Below are 21,504 nucleotides of genomic sequence, written 5' to 3'. Positions count from 1 at the left end.
TTTACCAGTTAGCCTTAAATTTGATGTGCAGTAAGCTCAGATAGTATAATTGGAGCATGATACAATACCAGGGGTACCACACAATTGTACGGGCTTTGATACGATAGCCATGACGATTAGCATTGCAGGTAAGTAGCAAGTGGAGAGAGGTGTTGGCCACACCTAATATTTGTTTGAATGTTTGTTAAAAAATGGAATTGGAAAAAAAATGAAAAAGTTTTAAAGTTACTGTTGATCCTGCTCCTGTTTGCAATCAGTTTACTATTTAAGGTCCAAGGCAGTTCTATGTTATCAAAAGCTTATATTTGCCAAAGTGTAAATGGCTGAAGCTGCAATAAAGACACTAAAATGCGCTTTGATTCCTCTTTATTTATTACAAATATGAAAGACCAATGATAAGGTGAATAGTAAATGGTGCTCACACTATGAAATTTGAGTTTATGTCAGTAATTCAGTGGTCCTCATCGCAAGCCTGAAGCAAGAAAAAAATCAGTTTTGTTTATAAGGCCATGAATTGCACAATAAATATCAACTAATCTTATTATTTTCTAAGCATGTTTTCTAAATGCAGCACCTGTATATTTGTAGTTGTGATTCATCCCAACTTTATTTATCCTGTTAAAAACCTTGCTTTTAGTTAAGAAGTTATACAGACTTCGTGTTTTATTCAGGGATGAAAGTTATTTTCATTTTAGTATGCTATACAACATTCAAATTACAAAGAAAGTGTTCACAGTTTCCGAATAATAAGAGCACCTTTGGCCCTCTCTAATGCCAAATCATTAGGACTTATTTTTTGCCTAAGTAATATACTTAATTCTGATTTATTTCAACATCATTATGGTGAATTGATATTACAGAAATTGTATAACAATCCTGTTAATGGAGCAACAGTGCTGATTATGAATTTTTGTGCTTCCTTCCATAATGCAACATATTTTGCAAAATCCAAAGAAATGGAATTGGATGAATAAGTTTCATCCTCTTGATGCAGATTTTATTGCTGACAGTCATTGAAGAGCAACAGATTTACTGTTTCGCTTGGAATGTTACTGATCTGGTTTTTAGCACTGAAAGATAAAATCAATACTTAAGTGTCAATTACAATACCTGCGTAACAATATATCTGTACAGAACAACAAATTTCTGAAAATTAAAGCATGTTTTAATAATTTAGACAATTACAAAGCAAAAAAAACAAAAAAACATATCAATTAAATAATAGGTTTTTGATATCAACTTTTTTCTTTTTTTTTTTCTTTTTTTCTTTCAATTTCTTTGCCATTTCTTTGCTACAAGTGGTATTCATCCAACTCTGATTGGCCAGAATCATAGGGACAACTGCACTTGACATCTTTGTTTATTTGGACTGGGAGGGATTTGTAAAGATAACTTGAATTTATAGTATTTGTACCACCAGCGTAGGCGCTGGCGGTACACATGGTTTTAGTCCCGACCCGTATGTTCCGCCGGCTCCTGCGGCTCCTGCGGCTCCGCCGCCAAGTCACCGTTACCGCTTCTCCTCCTAGATGGTAAGGGCCTCCATACCCATCTCTTCGATTTAGGTCACCTATAATCTCAACTCGTTCCACGTAAAATTTGGGCTTTGTCGGTATTGGGGTCTAGGTGTGGCACTCATTGCAATGCACCCTTGTCCAAAAATGGCAAAATTAAATGCTAATTATCTCCCCTACAGAAGGAATTATGGGAAAAATTTCTACAGACAGCTTTCCAAAAGTCATATGTGTAGATTTCAAATATGCCCTTGGATTTGACCTTTGACCTTTATTTTAAGGTCAAACGGGCCAAAATTTTCAAAAAAACAAAATTTTTGCCGAAAAAAAAATGATTTGCGGTCTTATTCAGACACCACACAGACTTAACTAATAATATTAATGGTAAGTGTTACCCTTCAGGTCATCTTTCATCTCCGTGAATTTGGGGTCAATCGGTGCATTTTCACGGGAGTAGCGGCCATAAGATATCGAAACTGAAAACTGTCTCTAATTCGGGAACCGTTAATGCTAGACACCCATTCTTTTTTGCATTTTGTAGAGCATGTAAAGCCCAACACTGGAAGTGGTCTCCGTTTTTTTGTATTCCATACGGTTTTCGAGTTACGCTGTATCAAAAAGTACATATTGGTGGTGAAAGCAAAATGTGCAGTACGGTAATGGATAATAAATTTTGAACTCCGGAAAAATAAAACATAAGGCTTGGCAAAGCAGACAACTTGTGGTCAAAAATGACATTATTTCATCAAATTTGAACATCTGGAACTTCAGAGCACCTCCCATTTCAAGAATTTTGACCAAAATGACCTTTTCTTTATTTTAATTAATTTTTTTTGTAGGAAATTTATGGCACATTATGGTAACTCCAAAATTATAACATTTAGTCCCTTATATCTCCAAAACTGGCAGAGATAGGTCCATAGTTACTATTGAACTTGAATAGGAAGTCATACACTGGCAATCTAAATGTGACCTTAAAATTGACCTTTGACCTACTTTTCACCATGAACTGAACTTTGCAAATTTTGCTTCCCTTTTATCTCCAAAACTGGCAGAGATAGGTCCATAGTCTCTATTGAACTTGAATAGGAAGTCATACACTGGCAATCTAAATGTGACCTTAAAATTGACCTTTGACCTACTTTTCACCATGAACTGAACTTTGCAAATTTTGCTTCCCTTTTATCTCCAAAACTGGCAGAGATAGGTCCATAGTTACTATTGAAGTTGAATAGGAAGTCATATACTGGCAATCTAAATGTGACCTTAAAATTGACCTTTGACCTACTTTTCACCATGAACTGAACTTTGCAAATTTTGCTTCCCTTTTATCTCCAAAACTGGCAGAGATAGGTCCATAGTTACTATTGAAGTTGAATAGGAAGTCATATACTGGCAATCTAAATGTGACCTAAAAATTGACCTTTGACCTACTTTTCACCATGAACTGAACTTTGCAAATTTTGATTCCCTTTTATCTCCAAAACTGGCAGAGATAGGTCCATAGTTACTATTGAAGTTGAATAGGAAGTCATATACTGGCAATCCAAATGTGACCTTAAAATTGACCTTTGACCTACTTTTCACCAAGAACTGAACTTTGCAAATTTTGCTTCCCTTTTATCTCCAAAGTTACGCTGTATCAAAAAGTCATATTGGTGGTGAAAGCAAAATGTGAAGTACGGTAATGGATAATAAATTTTGAACTCCGGAAAAATAAAACATAAGGCTTGGCAAAGCAGACAACTTGTGGTCAAAAATGACATTTCATCAAATTTGAACATCTGGAACTTCAGAGCACCTCCCATTTCAAGAATTTTGACCAAAATGACCTTCTCTTTATTTTAATTAATTTTTTCTGTAGGAAATATATGGCACATTATGGTAACTCCAAAATTATAACATTTAGTCCCTTATATCTCCAAAACTGGCAGAGATACGTCCATAGTTACTATTGAAGTTGAATAGGAAGACATATACTGGCAATCTAAATGTGACCTTAAAATTGACCTTTGACCTACTTTTCACCATGAACTGAACTTTGCAAATTTTGCTTCCCTTTTATCTCCAAAACTGGCAGAGATAGGTCCATAGTCTCTATTGAACTTGAACAGGAAGTCATATACTGGCAATCTACATGTGACCTTAAAATTGACCTTTGACCTACTTTTCACCATGAACTGAACTTTGCAAATTTTGATTCCCTTTTATCTCCAAAACTGGCAGAGATAGGTCCATAGTCTCTATTGAAGTTGAATAGGAAGTCATATACTGGCAATCTTAAAGTGACCTTAAAATTGACCTTTGACCTACTTTTCACCATGAACTGAACTTTGCATAGTTTGCTTCCCCTTTATCTCCAAAACTGGCAGAGATAGGTCCATAGTTACTATTGAACGTTAATAGGAAGTCATATACTGGCAATCTAAGTGTGACCTTGAAATTGACCTTTGACCTACTTATTATCATGAACTGAACTCTGCTAATTTCTTTCTCTTTTAACTCCAAACCTGGCAGAGATAGGCCCATAGTTACTATTGAAGTTGAATAGGAAGTCATATACTGGCAATTTACTATGACGTTGGAATTGACCTTTGACCTACCTTGCGATGAACTTAACTTTGATTGTACCATTTTTAGTAATATATATATTTTTTGCATATTTTGAAAATTCTTGTTGATTGCATTTTTACAGCTTGTCAAGCTGTGGCTGTGTTCCTTATTTTGTATATGTGGGGGTCTATATGAATGCGCTTGCTCCAGCTGGTGGTACAATATTCGGAGGCGGTATCGCCTCTCTGATCCTCTAGTTTATTATAATTATAATTATTATTTACCATACTCTGCACAGGCCAGTTTTGCTGTTGTTTGGGTCCTCCATGCATGTTATATGTTTTAAATATTTCTGTTATTTTAAAAATATTTCTGTCCATTTCGGTAACCCCCTGTTTTAAGATCATATATTTACAAAATAAAGAAATAGTGCAAATAAAACTTAAAAATAGCTTTGTCTTCTGTTAGTTTAACTTATCTGATAAGAGTTTTAGACTTTCATTTCATTCAATCTGTTAGGGACCATTCCCACAGCTTTGGGTCAATCTATCTCCCTCGGAAGTCGCAATATATTGCTATCAACTTAACTGGCTTAAATGTCTGTCACGCCTAGTAAAGCTGTTAGGGGGTAATTTTCATTACCCTGTAGCTGATTCCGTAGGCATGACAGACATTTAATCCAGTTAAGTTGATAGCAATTTAGTGAGACTCCCCAGGGAGATAGGCCAATCATGATAGATCGATATTGGTATAGTAACCAGTCCTAGTTTACTTTATCAGATCAGAGATTTAGACTTTCATTTTAATCTATCTTTTGTTTGAAATCACTAAAATGAAACTCAAGTGAAATTCTGCATGCTGAACAATATTCCACTGCATACTGACTTTTTGTATTTAAATTCCATAATACTGAATGATATAAAGACTCATTTTTTTCTTCATCATAAGTATATTAAAACCAAAATAAAGTTGCATTCCGTTGTTTTATTTTAAGCAAACATGCTATTTAGTACCACTAGCATGGGCACTGGTGATACTTATGGTTTTAGTCCAACCCGTCTCGTGTTGGTTTTTGAGCATAGTTTTACTACAATAATAGCCATTTTAGTGGTGAAATGCAATATAATATATTTCCATGTGTTGTTTACAATGTATTTCTTGCGGAATTTTGAATCTCAAAGGAAGAGTAATTATTGCTTTAATGGTGTCCATCTAAGATGAAAACAGAATTACCACAGGATCATAAAATGTGAAATTGATAGCCTTATAATGCACAAGTAATTTTAGCCCTAAGAAAACTTAGCCAAGGCACACCAACTATTTCAGGAAGGTCTGATATAAAAGGGGTACGACAAAGGTATAACGCAAATCACTATTTTACCCTTTGAAACATGTCAGTGAGCAATAGAAAGTGTCATCTTATATTATTTAAAGGTAGTCTTCATATTGTGCGTATTATTGTATTGTGAATCAATCTCTCACTCTAAAAACTTTCACCCCCCCCCCACCCCCCACCCCCACTCACTCTGTGATCGCATTCACAACGAGTTGAGCCATGGCTTTACAAATCCTGGAACTAAATATGGCGGACGTACGTGAAAGAAAAACCACCTAATCTTTTAATAGTCTCTCCGCCTCTCACATGCCTCCCCATGTGTCGTCCCAATGGTGCCGAGATTTAATGACTGTACCCCCGCAGGGACGACGCATGGGGATGCGTGTGAGAGGCGGAGAATCTATTAAAAGATTAGGCGGTTTTTCTTTCATGTACGTCTGCCATATTTAGTTCCAGGATTTGTAAAGCCTGGCTCAACTCGTTGGGAATGCAATCTATGTATACCAACAGTTATTCATTGTAAATAAAAATAAATACTTTTCAACCAATATCAATACCAAGTTGTTTAGCAAAAAGCTGGAATGCAGTCAGCTTAAGTCTAGCAAAAGAGTGATAACATTTTGTGTTAGCGATGTACACATACCCAAGTTCTTTCAGTTTATTGGCCAGCTCCTCTGGTGTTAAGTCATTATCTTCAGACAGTAGCACAGCTGCAACACCAGCCTATGAAAATATTATAGATTTCAACTTGGAGTGTTTAGAAAATTCTCCCAAAATGTTAGTGTGTATCTGGATATATAGAAATAATTAGTACTGAGATTTTTCACATAATTAGAGCAAGTATAGGCATATAAGTGTAAAATGCGATGTCAGAAATTCACTTACCACATGAGGAGATGACATAGATGTTCCTAAATATAAGACAAAACATATTGACATAATTATAACCAAATACTATAGGGAATATATGCATCAGACACAAAAAAGTACTAACCAAGAGGTAATTGAGTCTGTTACAAAACTTATTGTTTTATACATGTGCTGTCTTATAAGGCCCATCTTTCTTTTCATTTTGTAAAATAATTAAAACACTTAATATCAGTGCTATAACAATACACACTTTTTGAGTAAAACTCTTATCACCTGCATCTATCAGCATTGTTGTCGCCATGCACCTTCAGAGATAACACGATAAGTGGAAAACCATTTTTTCTGGCTTTAAACTTACAGAACTGATGAATGTTAGTAAAATAAAGGTCAAGTTTATTGACCATTTTTCCCAAAGTTTTACATATATATTGTTTTGTTTTGTTTTTCTTATTTTCCTTTCTTTTTCCAGAATGTATGTAATACAAATAATTTATTATTTAAGCTATTGCCTTTAAACTTACTTAACTGTTGAATATTAGTAAACAAAGTGTGGGGAATCCCCTTTAAGACCATCCCAGGCCCCCACATTACATTAAATACGTAACTTTTTATGATAAAACCCTAGGGGTTTGGGCTGAATAGGCTCATATCTTTGGATAACGCTACGTATCTGTAATGCTGCAGAGATTCCCAGGTGCCATGTCTTAAACTCTGCACACGGAAAAGAATGAAACGACTCCATGTTCTAACTTCAACAGAATATATTTTGCTACACTAATAGCTACATGGTACAAGCCTCTCTCTCTTCTATCCAGTCCTCTTTTAGATTTAAGTTCACAGATTTTATGCTAAACTTTATCAACTAAATTGTCAACCACATAACTTAAAAACTGATTGGTTACTTCAGACACAAGTCCACCCCCTCATATTGGGCACCTCCAATAACTCCCATGTAATCAAGCTCTAACAGATTACTGGCTTCGAAACAGTATTATATGAAGCTACTTATACAACATGACTTCCCATGTATGAGTTTTATGAAACAATGACTTCCTCTGATTGAATTAATACAACATTATGTATGAAAGTTTTAAAAGTACTAATTACACTTTTTCTGTACTGTGGTTCCTGACAAAGGGTAGAGTTAGAAAATTGGATTGCATTTTTCAAAAAGTCATCCTGTAATTTTTTTTCAGCATGTATGTAATACAGTTAGCATAAGTAGAGGAAAAACTGGTTGACCCATTGTCTTCAAACTTACAGGACTTGTGAATATATATGACAAAAATACAGGCCAAAACTTAATTATTTGAATGTCTGTTACCTTTGGTATAAAATCAAAATTTGGTGATGATAATGCCATTAACCATTATGTAATATTGCTTTTAATATGAAATTGTGGTATGAATCAATATTGGTGTTTATGCTCACAAATGGCTCAAGATCACAAATGGCAATTATTGCAGTCTTAATGGATAAGATAAAGCAAATCCTAACATACTGAACAACCTTTTGCTAAAAAAAGAACAGTAGAAGGTAACTATAAAAAAAAACAATGAAGACAACTATAAGGTACAAAAAGTACAATTAATTAAAAAATACACACCTGATATTGTTTTAGTTGCTGAGTCTCCATCAATCCAAGTAGATTCAATGTTTAAACCCTATCCATTAAAGAAGAAATAAAGTTAATATGAGAGAAACATTCAAAATAGTATTCACAGAACACAGTCTTAATGCTGGCCATAAATATTGTGTGGAAGGCCTGCAGGTGTTTTCTGTTTCATTGAGATATTGATCAAAATCAACTATCTGCTTCCTTTTTTAACTGAAACTGAAAGATGCTTTCAACATTTATTTTTTTCCATCAATTTTGACAACAGTCAAGTTATTAGTTTCAAATATCATTAAGCATGTTAGATGGAGTTACCAATTTGCTACATGGCTTTCCTGACTGTCTTGAAGCATAATCATCTATCTTAGCGTACTGAGTCATCTCATATTCTTACCGGAGCATAGATGTCATTACATTTCCCCCAATTTGAGAAATAGCATGAAGAGTCATTTATGTCAGTGCATCCAACAGTGACCCTGAAAGGAAATGTTTTGTATTTTAAATTCTCTTGGTTTGTATTTGACAGATATGAGGGCACAAAATGATTCTGAATTTGTCAGAATAAAAAATGACAATTTTGTAATTTCATGATACCAACAGTCAAAATAAATTCCTAAGTTAAAGTTAATCTGTATATTCTCTCTCTCTCTCTCTCTCTCTCTCGTACACACACGTACACACACACACACACACACAGATTCTTACGCATTTTCAGCACTAGCTGGTGAGTAATTGCAGGCATCAGCATTATCATTTCCAGCAGCTGCAACAAGAAGGACACCCTGAAACAAGACAATTTTAATTTATAAAAATTGTAATCTGGGTTGGGTTCTGTAGTTGGTTTTAGCCTCCATCTCTAACCAAAATCAAGAGACAAGTGGGATCTGAGGCCAATGAGGTTACATGAGGTGACATTTTGCACTATATTTTTTTTTAAAAACTCAACATCAGCTTGATAGTCACTGTTGTGTAAGAACCAACAGATTTCAAAATCATGCACAGTAGCGTATAATTAACATCCAGAGATCTCGAAGGTTTTCATTGCCAAATATTGAAAAGGATCACATGGAAAAAGTTCTGAATTAATTAATAATTTACAGTTAACATATGGGGCATTGCAATTTAAGTATTAAAACATCATCAAAACATGTTCAAATGGAAAAACAAAATAATCAGCCTCTTTAGATATGTCTTGAACAGCTATTTCCTTCACTCATGGTGACAAAATTAGTTTCAGGTGTTCAGTTTGACTACTTTGTCATTGTCACTATATATATTCTTACAAATTGATTGTTCAAAATGATGGAAAAATCCTTATAAGCACTCAAATTTGTAAGTTGTATAAAATGCAAAAATCATAACCATTTCAAGATGAAATGGCAGCAACATGTATAGGTAACACTATTGGATCAGAGGGCTTACCGCGGCAAACATGGAGTCTACAGCTTCATTCATTGCAAGAGTAAAGCCGCCTCCCAAGGACATGCTGAAATTAACAAATAAAGCTGTGTTACATAGCTTGTTCCAAAAGAAATTCAAACTGAATAAGTTAATAGATGAATTATACCACCAGTATATTATAACATTGTAACAAGTTTTGGTGGTTCTACTATGCCAGAGTATAACTTCTAAAACCCTTTTGCAACCTTTTTGCAACATTTTTAGACTAATTAGTGGACTAAATTATCTCCAAACATACATGCAAGGTTTCATACTTGACTTATATAAGAATGTCATCCTTTGCAGTATGATTTTACAATTTGTTTTTCTTGAAAGACCCTTAGAGATGTTCTAGCTGTTGGTTTTTCATATCCCTTAAAAGTAATCTATATATGTGCATGATTTTCACCAGCAAAACAAATTTTCCTTTTTTCAACTCATTAATAATTGCAAGTGGTCTCTTCATTTAAATTTGATGTTTTATTCCATTTTTAAATAATTTAGACTGACCAGTCATTCAGAACAACACCTGCCTAACATTAACGATACAGTTGCTAGGCAGTCTTGTTTCTATGTACTTCACAACACAAGAAAATGTTACATTCTTTGTGTCATGGCCTTGTACCCTGTAGACTATTACATTTGTGAAGTGTACAGTTGTTCACTTCACATAAAGCTATTATTCAAGGAGTTTCGTCGTCTTTAAAATGACTGTTTTTTTTTTTCAAAGAAAGACATAATTACTGTATCCTTTATTAAGTCAATCCATTTTGTTTAAAATGCATGTTAAAATCACATCTACTTGAAATTTGCATCTTTACTAAGAATAACCAAGTTTTGATAACTTATACAATGTATCTATTCAGTGCCAACAAATGTGGCATCAGCTCTTTCACTGAGTTCATCAATGAAGCATTACAAAAATACAAGGCTGATTTTTAGTCAAAAAAACATTACATAATTTTATGTCTCCTCTCTCTCAAATTAATAATTACCAAAAATATTCACACCATCCAAGTAAACAAACAACAGGGAATTTGACGTTGACAATTTGTCAATCAAGGCCAATTTTATTAGCTTAAATCTCACTAATTATTTGTATTGAAAATTAAATTATTAGACTTTTTCTACTTGCATCACCATATTTTCCAAATTATCAACTTAAAAAGAGTGACACACCCCACATAGCACAAAGGAAGCTGGCACACCAGTCAGGATGTCTTAATTCATGTAGAAAGTCTGTCACATGTTCCAAATACATGTATTTAGCATACATTGAGTTGTCTTGTTTCAGAATATTATGGTTGTAATAATTATTAATTATATGCAATGCAAAAAATATCCCCTAAATTCATGTAAAATTCAAAAATTTTATTGGGAAAATTCATAGGGGAAATGAACTCTGCTTCATTCTTTTACTTACTTTGCAATAGATGTTTTCTTTCCTGCTTTCTGGTGCTCCTTTACAACCCATTCCATACCTTTAATAACACCCCTGGAATAGATGTACAAACGTGTGGACTATGATATATATATATATATATATATATATATATATATATATATATATATATATATATATAATGCATTTGCTGCATTAAAATTGACTAGTGTAAACAGATATCTGTGTGTAGTATGCAAAGACTGAAAGCAATTTACTGGATATCATTCTAAAACCACATACTATCATATGGACTTCCAACCATATTTCCCAAACCATGCCTCTACAGAAAGTATCGTTGTAAGTTTCAATGTCAATAACCTATTAACAGCAATCCCACATAACATGGGCTTTTATAGGAATACAGTTCTGGTTGGAAAAAATTTCCTCAATGCATATCCAAAAATTAAAATGATTTAATCACGAATTTTAATTTTGTTTTTTTGACAGCTTTAAGTTACAAATTTGATACTGCTCAAAAGAATTTAGGGAACAGTTAAAAAAGCCGACATTAAAAAAGAACATTTACTGTTCAATAACTAAAATGTAAAAATGATAATTGTCAACAATTGATTTAGTGAATCTTGCCTTGTGTTTACATTTCACTATTAAGTACCATTATGCAAATAAGCATAAAAAGGAATTGGGGGAGGGCAAGAATCAAATTCACAGCTTAAATATTCATTTCAGTATCATATGTGTCTGCCTCTTGAAACCATATATATATATATATATATATATATATATATATATATATATATATGCTTCACAAACTTTCTAACTATAGGCATTAGATTATATCCAGAAAAAAGACTTGAAAAACTAAAACATCATTGTTAGGTATATTTGTTTTGGTCACAATTTTTATCGATTGTTAATTTCTAGTATAAACAAGAGAGAGACAGAGAGAGGGGAGCTTACGTATTTGAACCAAAGCCATTTGCATTAAGTACTTGTACGGCTATCGCTGTTGCTCTTTTGGCAATGCCATAGTGTTGGCCTATAATTGTACCTGAATAATAATATAAAAAGGAAAGTCATGCGTGCGTGCAAGGATGTGTACGAATTCCCAAAGCGTGGGCACCACAAAATTCTCCTTTAAAACTTTCTCAATGTGATAGTACTTATATATAAAATTCACAACCGAAAATAAGTTAAATGACACACTTTCTGGCTTTCAGTAGAATACACAGAAGCTGGTGATTATATGAGTACGCTGGATAATACTGTACAAGGCTACATCATCCCTACAGGTTCTTGCGGCAATACAAAGTATCTGTACCCCCCTCTCCCCCCCCCCCCCCCCCCCCCCCCGCATCGATACTCCCGCGCACTGTTACTTCCCCTACAGCTCATAGAATCCCTCCCAGCAAACAAAGAACGTTATCATAACGTTACCATAACGTTTAAATAACCAAAAACACGTTATGGTAACGTTATAGTATCGTTCTGTGTTTACTGAGCTCGACTTTGGTTAAAATGCAAACACCATTCTTGATTTTAAAAGCTTCCTGTGAAACGATTTTTTTTTGTCAAAAGTGGCACCCCTTACCAATAAGTGACATTTTATTCGAAATCTGGTGGAAAAATAAGGAAACAATTACTTAAATTGGTCTGCTTTGTAACTTAGAACAAAGTCTTTCTGTCATGTAAGACTTTTTTGTGCAGCTCGACCGTACAGCTCTTTGTGATTTTTAAGAAATGTCTGGATACTTCATTTCGTTCTGGAGAAATACTATACCTGCAACATGAGTTCCATGGCCGTTTAAATCTTCTTCGGTGTCTGGATCCATAACCGTGCTTGTTCCCTTGAAATTTTAATGAAGATCGCATAACAGTAAGCAGAAATATAAAAGCAAATCTAGTTTATAATAGATTAATGCTAAAGAAGCACAGAAGACTATTTTTCAGCATGATCAGTATAGAAGTACATTACATTAGCAACAAAGTTAAGAATTTTAAGTCCACCGTCATTTGAAAATTACTTAGGTCTGTGTCAACAGTACCGAATGTGAAGGACCTACCCATTTAGCTTGTTGTTCGCCATTGTACGTAAAATCTTCATGGGTTGTCCTTATTCCCCTAAAAAATCAATAACATTTTCTAGAAATAAAGCTTGTTTCAAGTTAGTGATAAGCTAACAGATGGAGGGCTTTTTCCATAAAGAGACCGAAAGCACAAAGATGCAGTATGTCTTCAGAAGGACACAATTCAAAAGGGCTTAAGTTCTGGAGAAATTGAATACAATTTTTATTTTGTCACTATACTAAGGGATCATCACTAAAGGTTTAAAATTTGTTTTTAATAAACCAAAATGAAAAGAAAAAAATACAGTGCAGTGTTTTCCGAGAATTTACAGATGCTTTTTATGATAGAAGGCAACAAAACAAAATGATATATACTTAGGCTTCATTCACATGCAATGTCTATTTTCTAAATTCTATTTTCTATTCGCGGTATGTCTTATGATCACGGTCTGTGCCCTGAATCTCCCGCGGCGTAATTACTGGCAGCGCGAGCCAGTTACTATAAGTTACTATAAGTAACTGGCTCGCGCTGCCAGTAATTACGCGGCGGGATATTCAGGGCACAGACCGTGATCATAAGATAGCGCGAATAGAAAATAGATTTTTAGAAAATAGACATTCCATGTGAACGAAGCCTTAATATAAAATGTCTTACGTATCGATCACATAAACAGTTACGTCTTGTCCACCAGTAGTGTCTGTAAAATGAAATAATCTGAATTATTTGAAAGGGAAGGGATAGGCCCCTATTTCAGAAAACTTAAAATTTCACCTTGATGAGAATGAATTGCTACGTATGTTCAAAGTAAACAAGAAAAATTATGCTTTTAAGTCGCTTCTTTATACTATAATAAGGAACCAGTGAAGTTCTGAAAGTTTGAACAGATTTTGTCCGTTGAAGTGTAATTTAAAATAGACGTTAAAATAGCTGTAAATTCTTTATCTGACCATGTTCATATAATAAATCTGGATTGAGCTCTTTCCAGTCAGAGTCAGAGTCTGATTCCGGGTCCGAGTCAGGGATCAAGGTTGAGGTGCGTGCCAAACCCTGGAAATTATAAAAGTACTTTGAAATATTTTACAATTTCAACGCCAGCAAATATCCAACCAAACTGTGTACAACATACAAGTCCATTTAAAACTCAAGTGCAACTCAGTGTGATTCATCGGATTTTTGTTTGTTTGTCTGTTTGTTTTTATTATTATATAGAAAGGATAATGAAGTCGCGGCTGAAGTTGGAGCCACTCAAACTTTGCAAGCAAGGACAAACGGTGCCCCTGGCATGCGCGTTGGAAGTCTAAGGGACCATTCCCACAGATATTTGGATTGATCTATCTCCCTGGGGAGTCTCACTAAATTGCAATCAACGTAACCGGCTTAAATGTCTGTCACGCCTAGTAAAGCTGTTAGGGGGTAATTATCTATCAATCTAAGTATGGGAACCCAGTCTAAGCGTCCACGTGCACTGCGCTGTGGATGGTCCAGATGGTACGTTGGGATTTATTTCCTTGTTCACTTAGGTATTACGAAAATAAGCATTATCCTGCTCTCCCATAATGTTGTTGCAACCAAAGAGGGTCAGGGGGATCCTGACATTTTGATTTCAAACAAAACAATTTAAAGCCAAACGTTGCCACCAAATTGTGATTGACAACCTTGTCGTCAACCATGCCATTTTCATTATGATATCCTACTTGGTTACGGAGTTACGTCAGAAACCGGTGTAACGAAACTGAAGGTCCGTGTTAATTACAATGGTTAGGGTTAGCCTGACCTAAATGGGTCAAAAGCTAGGGCGAGACTTGCCTGTACAAATGAATGAGAAAAAAAATCTCTATCATGGGGGACTCTAGCTGTGTCACATTACAACGGTCACTGTGTCACACCAAAACACAGGATTGGCATGGCATGGAAAATAAAGTAACAAAAGACAGGGTTTGTAGGCTTGCTCTTTTAGTGTTTATTTTAATGCAGTAAATTGAAGATATGTGTTTCACGTAAAAGAAACGGGAAAAACTATTATGTAGAATAAAGACCTTTATAGCACCGATACCCCCAATTAATGAAGTTGATATATACATTATGTATAGACTTGAAATTTAATATGGAATACTTTTCCAAATTATTTTTCTCTGATTTTCCTATTCTTCTCACTGATTAATGAAAAGAATAAACCCCTGGGAGATGGATCGACCCTGTTAGACCGATCTAGGTATGGGAACCCAGTCAAAGCAGCAAAGAAGTATATTTAGCGACCTCAAGTTATAAAATAACCATTAAAAGCATTATTTGAATCTTCATATTTTCCAAATTAACAACTGTTAAAGAGTTACACGCCCCACAAAGAACACATCTGTCAGTGTCTAGCCACTACAAAAGTTAGTATAGGGCGTCTATCTACAAAGTAACAAATAATCCTTATAACAATTTTAATATTAAAATATAAGGTATATTATCGAACTTGAGTATTCGGCTGATCATTGTTAGGACCACGTATTAATTAAGCTACTGGTAAGTCTGTTGCTGATTATGCATATTTTGAGTGCACGTGCAAGAACATTACCACGCAGATCCCTCTTTCCTTACTGTAATTTTGTTTAAAATCCCAATTTAAGATATGGTAACCCCTCTTACGTCTATGGAAACATCCTAACTTGTTATTAAAAAACTGCCGGCACGCACTGGCCAAGGAAGTGATGACTATTTATAAGATTTAAAAGAAATGGCGTTTAAAATGGAAGAACACGAATACAGTATTTCGAATGAATGAGATTCATGAACTTGTTGATTTTTAAGAAGAAATTAGCAAAGCCAAAGATAATTTGTTTGCGTTATCTGTAATACAGTATGGTTTTGAGGCACTAGTACTCATCCCCTAGTACTTACACACTTACCCAAGGAGCGCCTTTTTGTTCCGCACATGAAAATGCCTTAACTTGCATATTTGGCTCGACGTACTTCACAATTGGGTCGCTACGTACATGTTCTAGATGACTAAAGAACAAGAAACAAAGCCATAAGTTAGTTCACCATCCATTTTCAATAACCTTGGTAGTGGAATTGTGTTCTTAAGAGTAGGCATATTCAGTGTAATGAATGTATATGTATATGTATATGGTGTTTTTACACAGGAGTCTTACAGGACAGATAAGCGATCTCATTTAAGAAGGTGTCACAAGTATTCAATTCAGACATGTTACAACCATCTCCTATAATACAATCGTCATTACAGTTATAGATGAATTTCTTTATCGCTGAAAAAAATCATTTCTATTTACATTTTTGTAGATGGTGGTGTTAATATGATTACAAATCTTTTTTCGTTTATCTCTTTGTGTAATATCTGCATTGTTAAAACGTAATGAAGTTGACTGCAATTTGCACATATCACTTGAGTAGTAGGAAAGACCAGGGCTAGTTGGTCGAGTTAGGTATTTTGGCCTTGTAGAGTCAACTGGGGATGAGTTAGAACAACAAAACCGGTTTTAGAACAAGGGGCGAGGTCTTAGCTAAAATTGTAACGTTATAATTTTGCAAATATAATGCCAAATGGCTCAAAATTTGACAAAACCACATGGTCAGGGCCAGGGCATGTTGGCACCTATACTTTTAATAATACAGTTAGTCTTCCGTGTAAAAGCCACGAAGAACATTTTAACAGATTTTAATTTAATTAAACTTATTTTTAAAGTCTGCTGAATTAGTAGTTCAAATGAGACCGATTTATTGAGGTTTCTGTGCATAACCTTCATTATTATGTGTTGAAAAAAAAAACATCACAAGAGCCCATATACAGACATGACATTTAATATGGAATATTTTTTCCAAAACATTTTTAACAAGTTTTCCCCTATTTTGCTGACTGATAAATGAAAACCAGGATTAAAATCGTGTTTTAATATATTTTAGTTATCTCTTTGATGTCATTGTGACATCAGTTCATTAATTGAATTCGCCAGAGAAGCGAACAAAAACACATTGCCTATTCTATGTCGTACGACTACCATTAAAAACGATATTTTGGATCTCCATATTTTCCAAATTATTGTCTGGAAAAAGAGTAACATGCTCCACAAAGGACCCTCATGTCAGTGTCTAGTCACAGTGACGGTTGCTGTTACGCCTGACATCTTCTGGCTGCTACCAGAGCTCTCAAGTGGCAAGGCATTCTTTGGGATATGTTTGTAGAGTTCAATCTGGCATAACAATCCAGGCAACGGTCAAAATCTGTCCAATTTGGTTCAGTTTTGTTGTAGGACATGCAGGGCATTGTTTTGGCAAGTAATGGCCTACCCACATATTGTCTATGTGGTTCAAATATGGCTATTTTGATGACCAAGGTAGCTGCTCATTCCCTTGGTTCCGTAAGTAATCTGCTTTTAAAAGTGCTCTGTGTGAACCGGCAATCTCATCGTGCAACTTAAAATTGTCCATAAGGTGCCCCCTATCAAATGATAGTCAAGTGGTTCCCAGATTATTCCTGTATTTGATCTGGTTCAGGTTTTCGTCGATGACTACCATTTGTGTTTTGGCACCAATGTGGTATCTACTCCAAATACTGACGCTGTTAATGACCTTAGTCACGTTAGACGTGGCACAGGCTTCGTCGTTGGCCTCTTCTGGATGTCTGTAAACTCTGTTTTGACTAGTTGAACGGTACAGGTGAAATCTGACCTCAATAAAGAAACCCACGAGGTTTCAGTGTTCAACCAAGAAACGGCTAAGGTCCCCAATTCATTAGAGAAACATACAACGATGTTTTGCTGTTTACAGTGGGTTCCTCGGAGGTCGTCTGGTATTCTAACCTGCTAAAACCAGTTTGGTGTTCGTTAAGGGTCTTGAAAAATGCGTTTTGGTGGCAATTTACCCCTCATTCTGAACGGACTGGGTGGTTTTCGTTTAGTTGCAACAGCATACCCCGAAAGAAAGTGGGCCCTGTACCCTGGTGGTAAGATTTCAATACATTGGGTGTGGCCTCTGTGTAGGTACATCAGTCTGGGCATTACTCTATAAAACTGTGCGGACCGTTTCGTTTGACGCAATTATCTGTCTGGCAATGTCTGTCTTTTTCGCGCCATTCTGCCACAGACTAACAAACTTGTAAAGCACTGCATAGCTCATTTTACACACTGCAAAACCGACCACTTGCATGCAGAATTTCAAATTCTTCTATGCAGTAGTTACTGACATACGGATACTTTTTTGGCAGAACCATGCTTGGCCAAAGCCAAGCTTTGACCTGCCCAAAGGAGCACTATCCAATTAAATCACTGCATATTATATAATGCAGCAGCGCAACAAACCCGGGGTTCAGTTAATTGGTAGCGACACACCTGTCTACACACTTCTCCATTCACATATTTTATATGAGATTGGAGTTTGTTGAAAAAAAAAACGCATTTTTACCTAGGCATACCTTCGAAACTGAAATATTCTATATTAAATGTCAAGTCTGTATTTATGAATCAATCTTGTTTTTTATTTAAAAACTAATAATGGTACAAAATAGGTTTTGAATGATTGAATACCAATAATTAACTTTTGTTTTAAAAGTAACTAAAATTTTCAACCTGAAACTGGTATTAATTTAACAAACTCTTGAGTTTGTTTTAATCTCCTGGTGTGCATTCTTCATGTGACCAATTCAAATACATCTATGCAACACAAATCAATAATGGTGTAAATTTGGTTTTTAACGAATAATTAACTCTTGTTTTAGAAGTTACTAACAATTTCAACTTTTATTCATTTCACAAATACGACTTTATTTTAACAATGAACTATAGCTCAGTGATTTTAACAAACAACGGATCCACAATTATGACGCTTTCTTGGCACTGGATACGGTCACTTTACAAGATTATGTGATCATTTTTTAACGTCGTTACTTTTTCATGAATTGACGAAGGACCATCGTCGAACTAGCCCCGGTCTACCCTATGCTGTCTCCCGAGATTTCAAATGAATTTTTGTCTAAGAAACCTATTGATCACAGGATTAAGATGTGAGAATAATATGCTTACTGACATACTGATATTTACAGAAAAAGAGTAATTATCTAAAACATGTATATATTTTCAGTTTCTGTAGTAAAAGTTGGAATGTATACAACCATCTCACGTATTGCATTTATTAAAAACTGAGAAAAGTTATGACTTCTCCGTTAACTTGCACTTAAGCTACGCCATTAAAATGCAACTTAATAGAATGACATATATACCCCTACCTCTTGTTTGCGGCTTTTACTCCATACCCTCGAAATTTCCCAATGACGAAGTCGGACGTGGTATGCAGATGTGTTGGCAGCGTTTTCATGTGCTTCAGGACTAGAGCATAGAAATGTGTAACGAATATTCCAAAGTACAGGTAAGAAATTATTGTAGTACTTCAAAATACAACATAAAACAGTTACTTGTCCAACTCCGCCCCCCTCCCAAAAAAATTGTTTGTTGCGTCCTAATAGTCTTACAAATGTTTTAATTGCGTTGGATAAACATAACGCTGGTTGTGTGGCACACTGCACAAGATTGACGTGAAATGCTCCATGAAATGATATCTGCTTTAATATCAAAATGTCGCGCCATTCACTCGTTCAAAATTACAGTTGATAACAGTTTCCAAGATAATTTGTTGATATATATATATATATAATTTTAATTTTCGGTTAATCATTTACTTTTTGCCGTCCCAGGTTCGTTGTTATCTTCGCCATTTTATACCTCCAAGAGCACAAACAAGTACAATGAAGATAAAATAAGTCAAACATGACAAAATTATAAGTCATATAAAGGTAATTATCCACAAAACTTCCTTTATTTCGCCTGCGAAAAAGTGGCTTTATGCCATTCTGCTAGAAGTTTTTCTTGACAGCCATATGGTTTTTGATTGCAGTGTTTTAAGAGGTTGAAGGAAATGGGCTGCAATTTACTAAAATTAATTAGTATTTGGTAATGCTGAGCTCATTTTAAAGTATTCGACATATTCGACATATAAAAAGTTTTAATGTATAAGTAAATCATTAACAATAAGCTAATCAATTATTTGATTATTTGAACAAAAACTACTGATTGCGAGTACCAGGTGTAAACTGGTCGCCTTCACTGTTATCAGTTGAAATTTAACTCTGTCAATCAATGATCACTTCCTGCAATCTATAATTCAGTTTTCAAGTTTGATTTTCCTGGTAAAAAATACACACATTTTGTTCTATGTAAGTGATTCATATCAACTTTGGAGATTAATTTCAGTTTTCATATAAATGGGGTCTCATTGACATAACATGTACCTGCATCTGATGAAGCACTTTCATTGAATACGACGATGTATTCATTTGGAATAGCAGTCTTGGAATATTCATTCATGATTGGCGCTGAAAAAATAATTGGATATTAATTTATATTCAGGGGTTAGCCATTGGCAAAGATGGTTAACGAGGAGGTGCGGTGACTGTAAGATAAGAAGAAAGTGCATTAAATTTGATCTACTAGTAATTTAATTAATAGTGGCTATTTATAACAAAACTGGTGAAGAATGTGATCCTTCTGGAGAGCAATACTTCTGTTGGCTGATTACTTTTAACGGAGGCGGATACATTGTTAGAATAAGCTGACGTTATAAGTGGGAAAATGAGCAAATCCTAAGAAAACCCTTACCTCTGTAAGCCGAGGTGTAGCACAGCACAGCCAAAAGAAACAAAATCGTCTTCATTTTCAGTTTTGTTGTTCGGTAGAATTTTCTAACTCCCTTCCCAAAAAAGTACAGGGCAAGACTGAATTGCAGATGAACGTCTTAAGTTTATTAAACTTTGATCAAAACGTCATCACAAGCAAACGTCCCGTGATCTTGGTACAGTAAATAACACTTATCTTGCACTCTGAAGAGTGATCCAAGCTTGTCAAGTAGATAAGACGGCATATCGAACTGATGTTTGCCCACTGACTTATCTGAAACTTAGCACAGTTTTCTTGACTCTCATGAGTTATAGGTTAATATGCAACATGGGGCCGACCACCTTTGAATCTTTTTGAAGAAAGCATTGAGAAGTAGGAGACGATATATAAACGATGGCTGTGATTCCAAGTTGCTTGGCTTATGATCTGATGTGTTCTGTCCTAATGTAGCCTGGTAGCAATTAGAAGTGCAAGGCCAGGCTAGAACGAGGCTCTTGCTGTTCACAGCCATTCCACTGAATTGTCTGGTTGTGGGAATCCTGCACTAATTCCACATTGCATAACCATAGTAGTCAACATGTTAATATCTAATTTGCGTCTATCCTGCATACATAATTATTATTCGCTGTACAGGCCTATAGGTAGCATCAGTTTTACACTTTACCATTAAAAAAAATTGTTCGATTTTAATAAAGTCCAAATATTTTAAACATGGTTTGCACGAGGGATACCATGATGAACAATCATAGCCGTTCTTATTCTTACATGCACGTCAAAACAGATTTAACAAAAATGTGACGTTGAACTTCCTTTAAACGAAGAACAGCGTCATCCCACAATTACGATGGTGGTTATTAACTAGAGTGTGCATTGTACCTTGCCAATTACTGGTATTGTGAGGCTTTGTGGCAAATCCCATAACAGAAACCTGTTTAATTTAAAAAAAATGAATTTTCCTGCATAAATATTCATTTAAATATTTCCTACAGTTGCCCTTGTTATGTCAAACATGATCGCGAAGAGATAAACTCTAAGTT

At 35.0% G+C, this 21,504-nt stretch overlaps 1 protein-coding gene across 2 annotated transcripts; it reads right to left on the bottom strand.

The window, feature by feature from the left end:
- Window positions 1-349: 349 nt before the first annotated feature.
- Window positions 350-21,363, bottom strand: LOC106163865 (uncharacterized). Of its 2 annotated transcripts, none has more exons than XM_013541566.2 (17): window positions 20,450-21,363; window positions 20,083-20,166; window positions 19,024-19,123; window positions 15,692-15,791; window positions 13,745-13,844; window positions 13,452-13,494; window positions 12,794-12,851; window positions 12,511-12,577; window positions 11,691-11,781; window positions 10,752-10,823; window positions 9,311-9,374; window positions 8,594-8,670; window positions 8,283-8,364; window positions 7,880-7,937; window positions 6,289-6,314; window positions 6,047-6,126; window positions 350-1,070 (listed from the first exon to the last, which is right to left on the bottom strand). In XM_013541566.2, the coding sequence occupies exons 1-17, from the start codon at window positions 20,502-20,504 to the stop codon at window positions 998-1,000; spliced, it is 1,230 nt and encodes a 409-aa protein (XP_013397020.1). In that variant the 5' UTR covers window positions 20,505-21,363; the 3' UTR covers window positions 350-997. The 2 variants fall into 2 exon arrangements, with proteins under 2 accessions (XP_013397020.1, XP_086871628.1); XM_087015502.1 differs by lacking the exon at window positions 20,450-21,363 and adding an exon at window positions 19,474-19,516.
- Window positions 21,364-21,504: the final 141 nt, after the last annotated feature.

This window comes from Lingula anatina, chromosome 1 (genome assembly GCF_051362555.1).
Source record: "Lingula anatina isolate TDL-2025a chromosome 1, LinAna3.0, whole genome shotgun sequence".
In the NCBI taxonomy this organism is placed as follows: domain Eukaryota; kingdom Metazoa; phylum Brachiopoda; class Lingulata; order Lingulida; family Lingulidae; genus Lingula; species Lingula anatina.
Note: the sequence above shows the minus strand (reverse complement) of the source record. Positions and strands in the feature narration are given on the sequence as shown.